At 40.5% G+C, this 19,746-nt stretch overlaps 1 protein-coding gene across 7 annotated transcripts in view; it reads left to right on the forward strand.

Annotated features, from left to right (window-relative positions):
- Positions 1-19,746, forward strand: part of trpm3 (transient receptor potential cation channel, subfamily M, member 3) — a 132,463-nt gene that overhangs the window by 99,082 nt on the left and 13,635 nt on the right. For 4 of the 7 annotated variants that reach the window (XM_048991735.1, XM_048991762.1, XM_048991751.1 and 1 more), the window contains exons 9-20: positions 3,672-3,744; positions 5,061-5,161; positions 5,666-5,800; positions 6,628-6,678; positions 8,888-9,028; positions 9,766-9,795; positions 10,956-11,248; positions 12,051-12,279; positions 13,424-13,591; positions 16,370-16,510; positions 17,599-17,727; positions 19,197-19,448. In XM_048991735.1, the coding sequence (XP_048847692.1) occupies positions 3,672-3,744; positions 5,061-5,161; positions 5,666-5,800; positions 6,628-6,678; positions 8,888-9,028; positions 9,766-9,795; positions 10,956-11,248; positions 12,051-12,279; positions 13,424-13,591; positions 16,370-16,510; positions 17,599-17,727; positions 19,197-19,448 (1,743 nt within the window). Of the gene's footprint in view, positions 1-3,671; positions 3,745-5,060; positions 5,162-5,665; positions 5,801-6,627; positions 6,679-8,887; positions 9,029-9,765; positions 9,796-10,955; positions 11,249-12,050; positions 12,280-13,423; positions 13,628-16,369; positions 16,511-17,598; positions 17,728-19,196; positions 19,449-19,746 lie in introns of all 7 variants that reach the window. The other 3 variants (XM_048991726.1, XM_048991779.1, XM_048991742.1) reach the window with 1 other exon arrangement.

Here is a 19,746-nt window from a genome sequence, read left to right on the forward strand (position 1 = left end):
ACCTGAGCATTTTACAGAACTGAAGCTGAGCCACCTGCAAGTATCTGAGGTTTTCTTCTGTTTATGTCTCATCAAGCTTTCATTTTAGCATTTTTTTTTTCAACCGTGGCCTTGAATTTGCAGTAAAAATAAGAAAAAAAAGACTCTTGACCCTGACCAGGATAAGCGGTTGAAGGATGGATGGATGAACTGATGGACAGATGGGCGGGGGGACGGGACAGGATGGACAGAAGGACGGAGAAAACAAATATTTTGGAAACCCAATGACTGGAGGCGTAAATAGCTTAGTGATTAACTTCACCTACTTTGCTAATTTACAGGACTCTTCATCTGACCAAGTAAGCATCAGTCTAGTCAATCAATTCATTTTTCTTGCTATACATTTAGATTTATCCTGATATTCATACTTTCACATCTTTATCTTTATTATTCTGTTGATCAGTCCTCCAACTCATTCTTTTAGCGCTCATATTTCCCCAAAATTGGTTAAACTCAATCTGCTAATAAATGCTGAGCCTATGTGGGACATCATGTAAATATCATTTATATAATGCAAGGAGAATATAATGGCTTAGCATCCATTTATGTTGTTGCCAAATATCTGGAATATATAATGCGTAGAAGAAAGAAATGTAATTACATTTGGGGAGATGGAATCTTCCTGGGGCATCTTCAGAGATGCATGTTCATAAATGCACTTAAGACAATGGATTGCAGAGGTCCCAGAAGATCAGTGGGTTCTGCTGTGAAGACCTGGGGGTTGACAGAGGGAAGGGGAACAAATTGGATTGCAATGCTCATCCCATCCTAGTGAGCTTTGCGAGACACAGGCATGGAAACGACAAGGTGTCCTTTCAGTGGTGGTTTTGTGATGCTTTGCGGCCCCTACCTTCTCTCCCCCTCTAAGGTCTGAAATCCTGTAATGTGTTCCTACCATCCGAGGGGTGGAAGTCCCGGACATGCCGCAAGCACTTTCCAGTGGCCTTGGACCTATATGTGACGCCAAGCATTTCAAATTTGGAGATGCACCCCTCTGTGCCCTTGCCAGCCAGTGATGTGTCAGCTATTTCCCTGCGTGGTCTTTCTGCCCATGGATATCAACGTGTCACTGATGAGGAACACCTCGATGGGCAGTTTTAAAAAGAGATTTGGTTAACTTCGGAAACACGATCGGCAAACTTGCCTAGAACTCCATCTTAAAACATGCAATTGCTAGTTGATGCTTTTATCTAACGCTGATTACTTCAAAATGTTCATATTGAACTAAATTCTTCATTCAAATTTGCAATTGCAGGATCTCTTCTGGGAAAAAATGTCTGCTTTTGAGCCAGTGACTGCTCTTTTACCACTACAGTATTGTCTGTACCGTATATGCTGTAATATAGATCTTTGACATATACGTACCATCATTATTAAATATGCACTTAAGAATATATACTTATTTCTAATGGGAATGTCTGTACATCATGGTCCAGGATTTCATCAGTGTTTAGTCAGCATAGGAAGTCTGTGTACACTATGCTGATTATGATTCACAGTGACACAAAAGAGGCAGTGCGAGGCAGTATTTTACCCCATCATTAGAAAATTGATAGTGCCGCAACTGAAGGGATTCCGAGGTAGATCACCCATTACTACCTGAAATGCTGGGTGTTGGAGAGGAAGCAGAAGCCAGCATTTTGCTTAATGGGCCATTTCAGTGAGGGGCAGCTGGGCTACATGTCTTTCCTCGTAATGTTTAGCCAGCCTCTGCAAAGTGCTAAACAACCCGCTATTGAAGAGTCAATACAGGTATCCATTTGGGGGTTGTTTGAAATAAGAAATGTAGACTTTAAGGGGAACATTGAGTCGCCCATTAACTCTTGCTGATTTTAGCAGGGAGGATAGAAACAGTGGCTATTAAAGGACGAAAGGCCTGTACAGTGTTATCAAAAAGTGGTCCCTGTTCAACTGGCTTTACATGCAAACCAAATTACCATTTTCGGAGGATTAGAGCCAACCAGGTCAAGAATAATATGGGCCTTTTTATAAAAATGAATAGGCCCATAATGACAATTACATCAATTAATTGTTTCTAGTTAATTCAAATGCAGCAGTTGCATTAAATCACGCACTAAGATTTATCAAAAGAAAAGTCCCTAATTGTAAGTTAATGTCAGTTGTTGTCTTAAATCATTCAAAAACAGGTAACTATGCACTTTTGGCTATTATTTTATTTTGGCAAAAAATCTTGAAATTTCTGACAAACTGGATACCTACTTGTGCTCCATTCTGAAACAAAAATATCTAGAAATAAATATGAAAATGACAAGGGTATAGGTTTAATTTTAATATTGGTAGGGACCAAATCGGTGGTGAACCCCCCACCTCCCTGAACACATACTGTATGTGGTCCTCTTGCAGTATTTGTAGGGAAATGTGCCCGCCGTCCATACACCCTAAGAGCACAGTTATAGCTGTCACTGAAAACAGTCTTAACGTAGAATAAAAAATTTGTTCTTCTCATAATTACATACAATGTCACATAAATATCACGATCATCGATGCACTTCCAATTGCCATTTTGTAAGGCTGCTATCACATCTGAATATGTAGTCAAATGAAATGCATGACTAGCTAGCAATTGATTGGGCAACTGTTACTGGTCTAACTTAATCTGCAGCTTTAATATCATGAGCAAATGGGCTTCTAAGTTAAACACCAATCAAAAAGGCCCCAATCGATATATCCCCTCTGTTTCTGGAGTTAATGCTATATGTATTGTTATTTTTATGAAGATCTTATAGTCGCTATTCTGTTAATTACTTGTTACATGTTTTAACAGTTTTTAAATTGTAAACATCCTATATTCCTTCAGTAAAATGTAGCAGCCTATGGCAATGATCCTAAAGAGATGAAGCCTGGCAATACAACTGATGTGAAGTAGGGGGTCCCCAAGGACAGCAGTGGCAATAAGGTGCCGGGCAGGAGGGATTAGAGTAACATTTCAGTCAATCACTCTCTTTGTTACTGTCACTGTGAACGTCGCAGAGGTCTCGGTATTGACAGGATCTTCAATTAAGTCTTATTGATTCCTATTATTTTTCTGTTTAGCTCCTCTGTCAGGTAGTTACATATGGTGACTCGTAGTGTGATCCAATTAGACGAAACTGCAAATGTCTTCCATAAATTTGTGAACTTGTGTTTTCTCACGTAAATGGATGCGTGCACAGCCTTCAATTACACCAAAGTTAATGCGCAGTGATGAATTACAATGAATGGCGATATAACTTCATGAAAGAGGCTTGTACTGTAGATGTTGTGTATGAGGAAATGGAACTTTATTTTTCATCAAAAGATAGAGAAGTACAATCTAGCCAGTTAAGCTGTAAACTAAGCAATAAAATAAATCTTTGTATATTATCCTACTAAACAGAAGCAATCCACAGCAGAAAGTCCTCCCTTTAAAGTGAATTTCATAACCAATAATATCGATGTGCTCAGCACTACAATATATATATATATATGAATTCATAGCTATTCTTAAGATGTCTATTATTATTTAGAATTCATCAGGAGGTTATGCGCTTATAGCTATGAATCAACATTGCTTTGTTGGGTTGCCTGTTTTTGTCGAAAGGCATAAATGCCCAATCCTCAAGTGAATGATGCATTTTCCTTTTAAATACCAGATAACCGTTTTTCGAATGGGGTCAGAGGGACATCAAGACATCGATCTGGCCATCCTGACAGCCCTTTTGAAAGGTAACGGGTTTCCGTCAGCTCTTTTATCCGCCATGGGGGCTGTGCACCGTACTGGGTCCTGGACGTGTCTTTCGCATGTTACCGTCGAGGTTCTTTCATTAATGAGCTCTAAATATTCCACGTTGAGAGGGTGAGGGCATTCTGTCCCAGCTATGAAAAGCACTTCCGTTTTAGCAAAATGAACACTTCTTTCGCCACCCTCTACCCTCGTATCTGTCCATCTTTACAATGAGTCCATAAGAACAATATAGAAATGGCATTTTGTCATTTTATCTCACATTCCAACTTCTCTGTTCCTCTCTCCCCAGTAATAAAAAAAAAACCCCAGCACCTCGCAGTGCGTTAAAAAGAGAAATATGGACAGTGTGATAACCTTTGCTATGATCAGTAATTTGTCTTAGTCCCTCCTAATGAGTGGCAGAGAGCCCTTTTGACACCTGCCTTGGGGTACAGATGTACAATGGGAACCGTCCAACACCCTGTCCAGTACAGATATGCTGACACTTGCTAATGATTTCCACCCACGCTCACCCACTAGGTTCCCTTTGGACACTGCAGTGGCGTGGGCTCAGCGTCAGTTATCTGACTACTGGGTCATCTTTGGACAGTGAGGGAATGGAAAATTTATGAAGCAGTGCCCTCTGTCTGGAGGGAAGCGGCATTTCCCATCGTCTGATTGGCCGCGAGAGTCAGTGTTTCGTCAGGCCTTCAGCTGCAGGAGACCTATGAAAATTAACGGACCGAAATGCCATTTAGTGTAACATGTTATTTAGAGGCAACACAGAAAATCTGGCAGTGTTAATGTGTCACAGAGGGTGTTTGTTTGGGTCCTGAAGGACTCATATAAACACTATGTTAAATTAACACAACCACATCATTGAAATTATGTGCTGTTCCACATTCAATGGTAGCAATATTTTTTAGAAAGCTGTTGAAATGAGCATATTTTACAGAACCCAAAAGGCCCGTCATGACTCCTATTGTGTAATTAAAGGTTGAATGCCTGAGACAAGTATCTGCTAAATAGTAGATCAAGTACACTTCATTATCCTATGAGTTGTGCTGTCAAGGAGAGCTTGTCTCTACTGTTGATGGACTGTGCCAGCGAAAGATAGATCTACATGAGCGATCTCATAAAACCGCCTGTAGAAGACCATTTAAATGTGAGATGTTAAATTATGTGAAGTTGTTCTCATTTTAGCATGCTTTCATTGATTTATAAATTCCGGTACACTAGAAATGCAGTATGCACTCATTCTCAGTCATGAATGCTTTTTACAGTAATATACATCCTTTTTTTCACAATTTCTTAATAGGGGCCAACGCATCAGCCCCTGATCAGTTAAGCTTGGCTTTGGCCTGGAACAGGGTGGATATTGCCAGGAGCCAGATCTTCATTTATGGACAGCAGTGGCCGGTAATACAGTGACACCCCCCCCCCCCCATATTGTCATACATCCCTCTATCTAATACAGACAGAAGGAGAGCCCTGGACTTATTGTTTGAACATAATAATCTATTTGACAGTTATTAAATGAAAAACTTCTAAATGAAAATTCAGACACTTGATATATGCATTATGTCTGCTCTGTTGTATATGAGGAATACTCTGCATCTGCTCTATTTATATACCTGTATACTGCTTACTTATGCAAAAACTACACATAGACCTTGAGTCTTTCCTGTTCTCCACTTCCAGGATTTTACATAAATACTGAAAGTTAAGTATCTTGCCCAGATCGACTTAACATATGTCTCTGGTAATCAAGTCACACTCCATTACTTTCTGTAATACTGTTAAGTCATTAACAAGGGCCATTTAAACAAGCAAAATAACACGCCAAACCCAGTGGCTGAAATCACTTTCCTCCTGATACATGCAGAATATTAGGAGGCTGACATGGCTGCTTCTGGTCTGCAGGTGGGTTCTCTGGAGCAGTCCATGCTGGACGCCTTAGTGCTGGACAGGGTGGACTTTGTGAAGCTGCTGATTGAGAATGGGGTCAGCATGCACCGCTTCCTCACTCTTTCCAGGCTAGAGGAGCTCTACAACACGGTAGTACCGCCCACATGGTGACCTCTTCTTGTTCTCTCTCTCTCTCTCTTTCTCTCTCTCTCTCTCTCTCTCTCTCTCCCCCTTTCTCTCGCTAGCTCGCTCGCTCTCACTTTATTTACGATTTGGTTTTTGGTGGTAACACTTTAATTGAAGCGGTCATCATAATGCATTATAGATACCTTCATAATGCATAATAATGCGTTCATAAAGTATTATAAACACAGCTATAAATAGTAATAAAAAGGCATAACACATTATAGCCATGTTTATTAGGCATTATGAATGCTCTATGCAGCTCTTACATATGATACACATAAATGCCTTCATAACGCATTATAATGGTTAGTATAAGCATTAAGGATGATTTGTACTGCATTATAAAGGTACCTATAGTGCATTATAGATGAGAACTTCATAAGGCAGTAATGATACATACTTTTATATAAGTTTATAATACTTTATGAATGAATTATAATGAATTATGAACGTATCTTATTTGTGTTTTATCCACAATCTACCTCAATTCTTTATTCTCTTATCTATCCATTATTCTTAGCTCCCTTAGATGTCTTTTGTAGGCCAAGAGTGAAGCTACAGTACAGCATGATACTCGCAAGACTACCTTCACTGGAGCCTCATTAGGCAACAAATGACACGTTTAAACGATGCCGCGGAATCAAAAGCTGTGTTTTCCAAAGGGATCATTTTTTTCAATAACTTAATGAAACCAGTGGACTCAAAAAAGAGAAATGACCGAACGATTTTTAGAATACATTTGAAACTGCGGCTCTTCACTATTTTTAAATCATTTCTTTTGTCTTTATTAGAGACACGGACCATCAAACACACTGTACCATCTGGTCAGAGATGTCAAAAAGGTATAGTTGTTTTCTTCTATGTATTTTGTGCCAGTAAGTTTTCCATTTAGTGCTTTTGTGGAGCAAATCTCTAGCTGCAACGCTGTAGGTCTTAGTCATCTCCATTGGAGGAAGCTGTTGTTCTGACTGTTGCTAAAACTGCTGGAAAATACAGCTGACTGTTTGTTTTTCTTGATTTATACACTCTTGCTTTTTTTTATTCTGTACCATAAAGTCAGCTTGATATAATTTTCCACAAAACCCTGAAGCACCAGCATTCTGTATTTAGATTGCAATCTTCATGAGGACTGACTGTGAATAGATAATACAGCTCGCATTCAGTCTTATACGAGCATCTGGCAGAACTTCTCTTCTGTGGCATGAAGCAGATGAAAAAAGATACATTATCGTCTGTAGTTTGTGTGCAGTACCACAGATAATCGAGGTCATTTCCCCAGTCAGCACACATAAATTATACCCCTTCCCACTGCTGTAAGAGGCTGATCCATGCTTCTGCGTAGCATCTATGCTGTCAGTAGCCGCGTAGCTGTGTACCCCACACCATAACCTACACTGTAGCCTGATGCCTATAGCTTCATTCACGGTGTGCTTCAACCAAAGGCATAGGCTGCAGTGTCGGGTACGTGGCTATGCAGTGACAATGTCATAACGAGCGTGCAGATTCTACGTAGATGTATAAATGAGCCTTAAGCATCAGATAAATGAGTGTAAATGAATGTAAATGTAATTGTAAAAATGCACCTGTTCTTCTGGGCCAGCAATGGCGGATATGGAGCAGTATGGAAGGTCCTGTGTCCATAATGAATCACAGTTTGGTCTGTCCATGTAAAAAGCGAATGAAACTCCAAGCCTGTGAGAAGCACCTTGCACTGTGCCAGATTAGTATACAGGCAAGGATAGCTGGGTGTTCCGAGCTCACATGGTTGCCATTTACACAATGTTTAAATCCCCCCATTTTACGCGGATATTCTCCAGTACCGAGGAGCGCACCCTGCTGGTGGTTTCGGGGCTTGTCGTGTTTTGTCACGTCCTTACAATCCTCGACCCTGCACCTGTTATATGTTTATCCCCAGCCTCCGGTGTCACCCCTCCCCCAATATGTACACTGCAAGCTGCTTCTGCTCTTTGATTTGCTGCCCAGTACTGGAGTATAGAGGCATGAAGGCCATTTGCGGGGGTGTCGTAGTTTCTCCTCACCTCACTGCCTGCGTTAGCTGCTCTGTGCCTATAGCTTTTCACAAACTCCCTTTACTGGTAGTATTTGTGGTGCCTGGAAATTTTGGGGTTGGTGCATGATAGAGTTTATGATAGAGTATCCCTCTCTGGCAATGACAACGACATTTACAAACGGAATTCTCTAGATTCTAGGCTTTCTCAATCAAAAGACTCACATTATATGCTTGCGAGAAATATTGTTCAGTTAATTTCTTATTGTATGCTGCATAAATCAGTAGAAAATCATATTTAAGTAGCATTAGCTTGTTAGCACGCCCTCTTTGCTGTGCATGTGAGACTAGGTCAAGAGTGGCTATTCTCAAATAAATCTTAGTCTTCTAATGATTCAGAGGAGCATCATTTAGACCCAGGTTAAATATGAACAAATTTCATTATACATATTATACATATTATACATATTATCCATATTATCCGAGGATCAGGCACAACAAGTACCCAGTGAAAGGTAGGATGGTCACTAATACCCAAGTTGTTACTTGTTCTCTTTATCTGTGTCAGCTTCTGTTTCATGTCCTCCAAGCCATGAACTCCTTAAGTATGAATTCTGGGTTGGAAAAACTCTTTTCATTGTGTACCTTGTTCTTCCAGACCTCTAAGCACTGAAATCCCGTAAAGCCTTACCCTAAATTACACATACAAATGTGTACAAATGTGTCACCAGGCTGCAAGGGACCCTCCGAGACCCACATAAAGTAACACTTGTCTTACTTAAGGTGGAATCTTTGTGGGATTTCAGTGTCGTTCTGTTTTTCCCACATCATGCGTTCTTTCTCACTGACCTTGTGCGTTCTTTCCAAGCAAGAATATCCAGGGTTCAGTTGGATCTATTTCAAGGTGAATCAGCCAATAACATTTTTTTCCCAGTTTAGCTAATTTTACTTTGCAGTTGTTTGATTTTCTTTTTCCATCTTTGGACATAAAAGTTTGGTAGTCGTGCAAGTCCAGTGTATCTGAATGGACTCCTGGTTTCCAGGGCAACCTGCCACCAGACTATCGCATCAGTTTGATTGACATCGGCCTGGTGATTGAGTACTTGATGGGGGGAGCCTACCGCTGCAATTACACCAGGAAAAGGTTTCGAACCCTTTATCACAATCTCTTCGGCCCCAAGAGAGTGAGTGGGTTATTGCTTCTTTTCTAAAGCAGACTAATTTGGAGGTTACTTCCAGAGATATTAATGTCCCTGATGTGTAATAAAAATTATGCAGCAGTTTATCTCTTAATCTCAGTTTTCTGACACATTATAAAAGCTATGATTTAAGAATTAATGCTAAGGTAACCTCAGTTTAAATAATTTACTCCCCGGTGAAGCACAAATACCAATTCAAAAATTATCAGTATTTAATACAATAATTAAGTTTGATTGAGAACATAAATCAATAAATCAGTCCCAACTATATATATATATATATATATATATATATATATATATATATATATATATATATATATATATATATATATATATATGTATATATATACACACACACCTTATGTTAGTAGTTGTAAATTCGAAGCTTTTGTTATTTGATCCTATCAAGCAGTTTCTTCATGCATGAGAGAAAGTTTTTAATTTGTATGATATATGTCAAGAAAAGAATGAAATTTAATCTGATTAAAGGGATACACTGACACATAGACACATACAAACACAGACCCTCAGGAAACACAACCTAAAAGAGATAAGCTTGCCTCATAAGGGGCTCCTCTGTCATTTACTTTAAATTTTCTTATTTAATTTATCCTTGTAAAGGGTTATGAGTTGTTTGCTACAGTATTATTTTAACCTTTCCTGTGAAGTACAATGTGTACACTCTTGAACATTTCTTTCTGACTTTCTTTCTTCAATAGCCAAAAGCACTGAAGCTCTTAGGAATGGAGGTAAGTGATGGTTAAGCTAACCTAACCTAGCTTTCTCCCGCAATCCTCAGAATAACAGCATGTGAGATGGCAAATATTACTTTGTGCTGTGCTTTTGCCTTTGCAACATGGAAATGCTTTTTGATTTGGAAGAAAAGGAGCCGTATCGTACATTAAAATGTTAATATGCGCTGGGCGCACATTAGGGACAGTAATATTATTACATGTTGGCATGACAGTGGCAGGCGGTAATTAGGATGCTGGTTGTGCACAAAAGGTCCATTTCATGGTCTCCCTTCAGTGAAATGTCCAGTTAAAATTCCCTCACCTAGTTGCCTGCAGTTTAAATCGAATGCTTCTTCTACCAGTAATGGACTAAATGAGGATTCTGTCTCTCTCTTTAATAATTCTGTATATAGCATTTTTGCTAATCTAGTACATATGAACATGTACAAATGGTACATGTAGGGATTTTATTTTTCTCTCCCCTTTTAATTGTGGAAATCGTGCTGCGAAACCAGACCTATGTCAGTTTCCATTTGTTTTGTAATTTGTATGGGAAGCCATTGGGGAGGGGAATTCATCCGTGCTGCAACTCATCATTATATCGTGAGGCTCAGTACCCACTGCAGCCAAATACATCCATGGCTGATCTCTTTAAATCGATGTGTTCAGCTTATTAAAGCTACATACTGTCATTGTGATGCTTGTATCGAAGGAAAAGATCTCCTTCAGGGTTTGTGATTCATCATGTCTTAGTCTTTAATTCTCAGTATGCTTTGGATGAGGGGAAAAATATTCAAAATAATAAAAATGGTTAAATTGAGTGAATGTTTTTTTAAAATCCAGCAGTAGGTTAATTGCAGATCCAGCTCCTTTGTTGCACTGAGTTGACAGTAAGCTGTTCTCAGGTCATTTTAAAACTGAGAGACATTTTGATCCTCATGCTGTAGGTATGTAAGTAAGAGGAAGCGGTTTTATCATTTATGAGAACGAATTAAGTGCTGCTGTACAGTCATTTTTGAATGAAAACAAAAAACATGCTGTGGATTTTCCCTGAACTTTGTTATTGTAAAGATAATTCTATCCTGATATTTGTGAAAGATAATTATGAAATGGATTTACGCTTCTATAAACAAAAAAAAATTTTTTTTTTTCTAATCTACGCATGCCGGATACAGGATGACATGCCAATCAGGAGAGGACGACAGAAGACAACGAGGAAGAGAGAGGAGGAAGTGGATATTGATCTGGATGACCCAGAGATTAATCACTTTCCCTTCCCATTCCATGAGCTGATGGTGTGGGCAGTTCTGCTAAAGCGCCAGAAGATGGCGCTCTTTTTCTGGCAGCACGGGGAGGAGGCCATGGCCAAAGCCCTTGTTGCCTGTAAACTCTGCAAGGCCATGGCGCACGAGGCGTCCGAGAACGACATGGTGGACGACATTTCGCAGGAGCTCAACCGCAACTCCAGGTGGCTTCCCCCCTTCACATGACTCATAATGCATGATGCAGAGTAAGACTGTTATCCCCACTGTGAAGGGTCATCCAAACCAGCCAATTAAAACCACTGGTACAGGGCTTGGTTTTTAGAGGTACATGGTCTGTTTGTTACTGATTGATAGCATGAAGATTCTTCGAAGCCTTCGAAGCTGCAGCCATTTTTATAGGGTCCAGAATTCTTCTCTTTCAATCTACAAGTTCCTTGTTGAATTAATGCTATAAATATGTGTCTCTTATTCCTCTGACCCCTTGCAAACATACCCAGAATCATGTCCCCCACCCTCACTACGGTGCCCATCTCTGAGATTTGCTTCTTGCTTATAATTTGCTTTTGTGTGGCCTGCAGTCTTTTCGATTGACCTCGTCACTGTCCGAACCCTTTAATAAGAGAAGAACATCTCTTCTTGGTTTCTCAATTTTGTTCTTCCTTTGTTGTGATTTCAGTGATGAATGTCTGGTTAGGATTGCTTTTCACGCAAAATAAAACTCCATATACACATTTACACATCATGTGTTAGGCTTAAATTACTTGAAAGTAATAGATATTGCCATTCCAGTCTGCTCAATTTAATATTTACACATCCATACTGATAATACAAGGCTATTACTTGCACCTCTGCATTCATATTTAAGTCAATTTTTATTCCTAGAGAATCTTGTCATTGCTGTGTGTAACTTTCACATTTTGTGTATTAACATTATTTGCCTACATACGTCTGTTGTTTAACAGCAGTTATTTTTGCGCTTGTGTGTGTCTGCTTGTGCTTCCCCAGGGAGTTCGGTCAGCTGGCTGTGGAGCTTCTTGACCAGTCCTACAAACAAGATGAGCAGATGGCTATGAAGCTGCTCACCTATGAACTGAAGAACTGGAGCAATGCCACCTGTCTACAGCTGGCTGTTGCAGCCAAGCACCGAGACTTCATCGCACACACCTGCAGCCAGATGCTCCTGACAGATATGTGGATGGGCCGACTGCGTATGCGCAAGAACTCTGGACTAAAGGTGAGCAGAACCAGTGCTGTTTCCTCCCAGGAACCAGGACTTTCACTGTTCCTCCCAGGGAGTTTCATCCTAGAAGTAGGACCTGTACTGTTTCCTTCGTGGAAGTAGGACCTCTGCCAGTTCCTTCATGGAAGTAGGACCTGTACTGTTTCCTCCCTGGAAGTTGGACCTGTTCTGTGTCCAACCAGAAATATGCTTTTAAGCAGCCATTGCTGCCCACCCTAGAGTCAAAGGTCAATTTCAGGACAGTCATCTGAAGTCAATAATAATAAGTGAATAATTGAGACTGCATTGTTCGTTCCAGAGCACTGAGCCAGCTCGTCACAGTTTGATCTCCATTAATTGATTAATTTCTTTGAAAAATTACAGAGGCGGTTGTGACCTTCTAGGACTGTAACACGATGTATGAGTTTCGCAGGTTGCCATGGCAAGTGTGCAGGAAACAGATAGCAGAGAGTTGGTGTGTGTGTGTTTCAAATATGTACTTATTTAACTTAATCTTGCATTCCAGTTCCCTGCATATGATTCCGGCTCAGTGGAATCTTACTCTATGCTTCAGCTTAGCCTGAAATGCTGAATTCAAACAGAAATTTTGAAAGCATTAGCTAAGCAATTCAGTGTTCATTCATACTACGTTTATGTAGAAGTGGAGTAGTGCATCATTGAGTGCTGGTCTTTTTCTTCGCTATAACGATGGATTACAGCTAGCAATGAACCTTCACTTTTTTTTTTCGCATATGAACATGCCTCATAGCCTTTGCTGTTCTACTGACATACAATTGTCTCGACTAATCTTATTTTAATTGCTCCTCCTTATAGTCTCATTCAGACGTCATTAACCGACTACATTAGTAATAGTGTTTTTTTAATGTGGGAACATGAATCCCATTCCTCTTGAGAGATACAAATCAACTCAAGTTTCTATGTCATTTGTCAATATGAAATTCATATAGTTTTCAGAACGCTCAAATTAACTTATTAGTGGATACATTTTGTACTGTCTTTAGTTATTCAGTTTGTTAACGCGGTGACTTGTTTTTAGTTGCTCATTATTCTTCTATAATTAATTGATTTAACTACTTAACTATTCAGTGTGGAGTGGAAGGTAATCTGGGTAGGTTACTGAATTATTATACCTACACAGGTGATCCTGGGGCTTCTTCTGCCCCCTTCCATCCTGAGTCTGGAGTTTAAGAACAAGGACGAGATGTCCTACATGCCTCAGGATCAGGAGTCCAACTTGCAGGAGAAGGACGTGGAGGAGCCGGAGAAACAAATCAAGGAGAAAGAGGAGGAGGACATGGAGTTCACAGTAAGGTCCTACTGTGGCACACAGTACAACTCCGTGGTGAGAGCACCCACCTCAGCCCCCCCTCCTCCTTCCTGCACCGTGGGCCCCTCTCTGGTCCACACACCTACCGCAGCCTCCATTTTCCCCATGAATGCAGAACCACACAAACCAGTACACCCATTCTCCCACACCAAGCACTCTCCAGCCCTGCTTCCTTACCTCCACTAAAAAAAACACAACAAGAAACTGCCTCTAAGACGTGTCTGAGAGCCCAGCTTTGCATATCCCGGGACCTCCTACCACCCTGGTGCACGCCGCCATCTCTTCCTTCACTCTTCAAATAAATATGCATATTTTAAGTCCCCCTTTCCCCTCTATTACAGCAGCACATACAGACATTTTCCATTTCAATAGCTTATTTAATGTGGACGGCACAATGGTTCCCTCCAAACCCCAACCCTCCAGACTCTGTCGTTGTTTGTTCACTGTGGTTTTGGTTTATCTGTTTCTCTTGCCGACTTCTACCTAGAGCTGTTTCCGCAGAGGTACAGTATTGTGTATCAGTATGCATCTGAATACGGTGAACGCCTATCCATCTGCAGACAAAATCAGACACATGTGTCCATCTGCGCTGGCCAAATGAGACACATGCGTTTGGCTATGCAGACCAAGCTAGGGTCACGCATGTGTCTGCATAGCCCAAACCAGGGAAATTGATTTATACCACATCTGTATAATTCCACACCTGGACTAAATTGTACTGCAGCTCAGCTTTGCTCAATTTGCCTCCTTTTAAAGCAGAAATGGGTAATAATCTGTCAGTTCAAAGGAAATTAATAGAATGGAGTCAGTCCTTTGTGTTGATCTGAAAATTGATTAAATCAACTGCTTTCTAATTGATTTTCTTGGGATTCTCCAAGGCTGATGATTCTAATATCCTAAGATATCTAACAAAACGTTGAGAGGTGAAGCGTTGCAACCAGGGGCATTAAGTACGGGTGGGGGGGAGAGGTGGTAGGGTTTACTCCCCTCAATAATCAAGGCCACTTAATACATCACCACCACCCCCCCCCCCAATAATCATGTCTCCCCTTAAATGGGTGCAGATCCCAACCCCCCCCCCCCCCCCAATGTTCAAACCAAAGTTATGCCTCTACACAACAAATGTTCACTTCCAAGACAAGAAAGCCAGCAATGCATCCAGCAGAAGCTGTTAAGGGGTTTTTTCCTCTCACATGTAAATATGCTTACAAGTGAGTACAAATGTGGTAGTAAGTTTCAATACAAAACAGTAAGCAAACTAAGCAAAGCAAAAAATCATCCACTGTAGCAAAGCTAAGTTGCTACCGTATACTAAAATAAACATGCACACCAACTTTAAGCAGCATGGCACAAGCTTAGAAACATGTTTTTTTTGTCCTTGCTGTTATTTTATGGTCTTGGAATTGCTTGCTCTTGAGCCAAAGGCAATGAGATAGAACTGTGACTTTATTTGTCAGTTCGTTGATGAATGTGCCGTGATGAGGATCTTAGCCGCGCCACACAGCCGAATCACACAGATGAATCGCCTCTCTTAGTCAGCCTTGCTGGTATTTAAACCAAGATTTGATAATGGGAAGAGGCATGTATGTTGAGGTGGTGGTGGCTTAGAGAAAAGTCTCAATAGTATACTAAGATAGTAAGGAAAGTCACAAGGGACAGTAAGGCGCACGTAGTGGGTAGTTACACAGTACAACAGTCGAGAACACACGGGGATTGGACAGGAGTCACGCACGACACACACAAGGGCACACACAACGATCAGGAACAGTACTTAGAATAATACAAACAAGAGGCTATTTACACATATCTCCCAGCATGCTCCACGCTGCTACTGGGCTCCGCTATGCGAAGCTGTGTCACCGGCACTGCACTATCGATGTGGCATGCAAAAGAAAAGGAGACCTAGCATGGAAACCTATTGTTAGATAAGGCGGAGAGGCAATCCGGAACTAAAGAAAGAAACTTGTGCTAATGCAGAGGTTCTAGAACACCTAGACCATTTCACATATGCAAATGCAATGGCATATTATGTTATGGTAAATTCTTGACTTAACAGACCCCAATGTAACGGATTTGAGAGTGAAATTTTTTCAATATCCAGCACACTCCCTTACTCCCCCCCAAATCAGTCCATCAATTAGTCATTTGAGTGGATAAACTTTTAGAAATGCTTAGAAACTGTAAAAGTTGATGGCATTTCTTTGTGCTTGCGGAGTGAGTATCACATGCTTGCAAATCATTTACCTTTCACTCATTGACCCCATGTTTTTCATCGAGGACAAGATGAAGGAGTAATTTGGGAATGATTAGCCAAAATGCTGATATTCCATAGTACCAAGCTTACTTGTCTTTAAGAACAAGAGTCATGCTTGACTTGAATTCTGTTTTTTATTTTGCTGAGTTGCGCAAAGCTGATCATTGCGATACAATTTACTTATTTTCCTGGACTGTGTTTTAAATATCCATCAGCAGGAGTCATGAAATATCTGGGATATGTTTTATTCATTCCATTGTCGATTTCTGTTTTTATCGGCATCTTAGCCCTGAGCGGTGTGAGTGCACCTCCTGACAAAGATCTTGCTTGATAATCGAATGAATGCAAATTCAGTCTGAAAGAATTGTTGACATTTTCATGTTATCGCACCAAAAATCAGCCCATGTAGCCACTGAAATTTTACACAGCCACACTTTCATGGAAATCTCATTTCTCTATGCTTCTTTTCCCCTCTTCATTCTTCCTCTTTGCGTTCACTTAAGGCCATGTTAGGAAAAGTAACTGCGGAAACCTCACGGAAGAAAGACGTGGAGGAAGTTCAGAGCAGACACAGGCTGATCCCGTTTGGCCGAAAGATCTATGAATTTTATAATGCTCCAATCGTCAAGTTCTGGTTCCACACAGTGAGTAATTCTGCTTTATTCCCTAAAGATCAAATATAATCATTATTTTCTGTGATCTCTGATTTTACACTCACAAGAAAGTTCTAGGCTGTGTGAAGAACTCAAATGTTCTCTTCAGGTTATAATTTTTTTTCCGTTTTTTACATGTACTTTGCCAGCAGAGAGCTTTGTGACCTGGCTTATATATATTTGCAAAGGGGTTTAATGTCGGATCCACACACGTGTTGGTTCTTCGTGTGAAGCCTGTTTTTGTGTTATCTTTACAAATCTGAAACGGTCCAGTGAAAGTACAATTTATGTGGTCGCGTCTTCTGCAGTGATGGAGCTGTGAAAATAAACAAATCAAATGTTTCTACTGCTTCCCGTAACATAATCTCTATAGTGAATGGTATAACAGAGAAACCGACTAATTCATTTATGTCACTCTGGGGAAAAAGCAACTTGACGTTAAATTATGCCTTGCAGAAAGCACCTGGGTGCTGTGATGGAAGAAATATTAGTCTTTTTTGTGAGATTCGGAGGCAGTCAAGACCCTGACGTGATATTTTCTTAGACAAGACACTTTCCAATCATCTTGGCCTACCCTTTTCTAGGGTACAATATAATTGGAAGAAAGCACATTCAATACAGACGCTCCTCTACTTGCGAACCAAATGCGTTTCAAATGGGTGTTCAGAACTTGAAATGTTCGTAAGTCGTTATCCAACATCATTTTAAGGGTATATGCAAGTACAAAGAACTAGGATGCTGGGAGTCGGCACACTACGCTGCTGCACGGCGGGAGTAGCGGCCAGAAGTCGTACTGGGCGGAAAAGGCACACAGAAAAAAAAAATTGATATTGCGGACAAGAAACGGGAGCCCAAGGAACACAATTTGGACTTGCAATCCTCTTCATTTGTATGTTTGAAAGTTTGTAAGTTGAACGTTCGTTAGTTGAGGAGCGTCTGTGCTTGTTTTATCTGGTGAGAAGAGAAATATGGAGCGGGTGGAAACGACACTGTCGAACTGGACCTTCCGAGGGTCTCTGCAGCGGGTTAATCAAACCTAGATCCAATGGGTTATAACGGTGTCTATCTCTTTGCTTCAGATGGCCTATGTTGGGTATTTGATGTTATTCAACTACATTGTGCTGGTCAAGATGGACCTGTGGCCATCCCCCCAGGAGTGGATCGTTATTGCGTACATTTTCACCAATGGCATCGAGAAGATGAGAGAGGTGTGTCAGTGGGGGTAATGGACTCTCTCTCACACACACCACTGACCCGAGCTGCAAATGCCACACTTTAGCAGAAGGTGGTTAATTTCCATTCTATGGGATTGTTATTTTAAGATGGAAAACATTCCAGAATACTTACAGTACATGTGCCTCTTAATGCTTTGTTAAGGCATTGTACCCACATTCCATGAAAATACTGGCACATTTATGACGCAAATATTAAAGAGATAGGGTTGCTGGAACATTTATGCTGTAACCTTACCTGCCCTATATTTTGGATATTAAAAGGTGTTATTATTTATATTTTTATGGTCATATGCATCTTCCATTCTGCAAACATGTTTATACTGCCCCCTGCAGTTTAGACAGGCATATTTTAGCTCATTGTACCTTTCTTAATACTTAATCATCCATCCATTTTCCAAACCGCTAATCCTCCTGGGTTGCGGGGGGTCCAGAGCCTATCCCGGAAGCAATGGGCACGAGGCAACCCAGGATGGGGGGCCAGGATGGCAGGGCACACTCACACACCATTCACTCACACATGCACACCTACGGGCAATTATAATAACTCCAATTAGCCTCAGCATGTTTTTGGACTGTGGGGGGAAACCGGAGTACCTAGAAGAAACCCCACGACGACATGGGGAGAACATGCAAACTCCACACACATGTGACCCAGGTGGAGACTTGAACCCGGGTCCCAGAGGTGTGAGGCAACAGTGCTAACCACCATGCCGCCCCCTACTTAATCATTTGATAATTTTAATTAATTATATGTTCTCACCTGTACATTTGACATGTTCATGAAAGCAATTTCATTACATATTCTGAACATATTCATTTCACTATACAGACAGCAGACATTTCTACACAACAGAAATACACTTCTCAGTTGTCAACAGAACCCCCCCCCCCCAACAAAAAAAAATGTTTTAGTAAGCTAAGCAATCTTCAGCTGCTGTTTAATGGTTTTCCTTTTTTAAAATTTCTGAAAACATTTTGAAGTAGTGACACTAATGGCATTGTAGAGTTTTTTATTCTATTTAAATGTTAACATGTTTGACTATATCTGCCATGTAAAAATGTTGATAATTAAAAACTGTGATTCTTCACAGAAAGTGCACAACTTTTAAAACTATGTAATTGTACCTGTAAAATGACCTGTCAAACATTAAATGCCATGCTTTTTCTGAAATCACAATTAATGTCTAGTACATTCATATTTGTATTTTAACAAGCCACATACCACAAAATCACTGGAAATTTTGTCTTCATCCCAAGCATCCTGTTCTCTTCCATTTTGATTAGTAATCCAATCGTGATTGTATGTTAACATGGAACATTAAGTTATCTCTGATCTCTGATGACAGAAAAGATCTAAATACTGCATGACGATACCCAACCGGACAGAAGCATCTAGTGACACTCACAAGGTTCCTGCTTCTATTGCCTCTGTGCCCCCCTAGATTCTAATGTCAGAGCCAGGGAAGCTTCTACAGAAGGTGAAAGTCTGGCTGCAGGAATATTGGAACATCACAGACCTCATGGCCATCCTGATCTTCTCTGTGGGCATGGTTCTCCGCCTCCAAGACCCGCCTTTTATGAGTTATGGCCGGGTGATCTACTGTGTCAACATCATATACTGGTACATCCGCTTGCTGGATATCTTTGGGGTCAACAAGTACCTGGGTCCCTATGTCATGATGATAGGCAAGATGGTAAGTAAGAAACGCCCATTTATGTACGACATAAATCGGTAATGTTTCATTTTTAACAGCTGTTTCATCAGATTTCACAAAGTTCTGGTCAAGAACTTCATGATGCATTGATATTCTGTGTATTATATGATAAATCAGGTTCTAATAAACATGTACACTAGTACACATTGAGAAGCCGTTCTTAATATTTTTCTGGTTTTCCCCCCTGTTTCCTGGATGTTTTGTTCAATGTTGAATCCATTAGTTATGCACAAGAGTAATTCTATGTTTTTTTTAAGATGGGATACGTAAGTTTAAC

This window comes from Brienomyrus brachyistius, chromosome 2 (genome assembly GCF_023856365.1).
Source record: "Brienomyrus brachyistius isolate T26 chromosome 2, BBRACH_0.4, whole genome shotgun sequence".
Lineage (NCBI taxonomy): Eukaryota > Metazoa > Chordata > Actinopteri > Osteoglossiformes > Mormyridae > Brienomyrus > Brienomyrus brachyistius.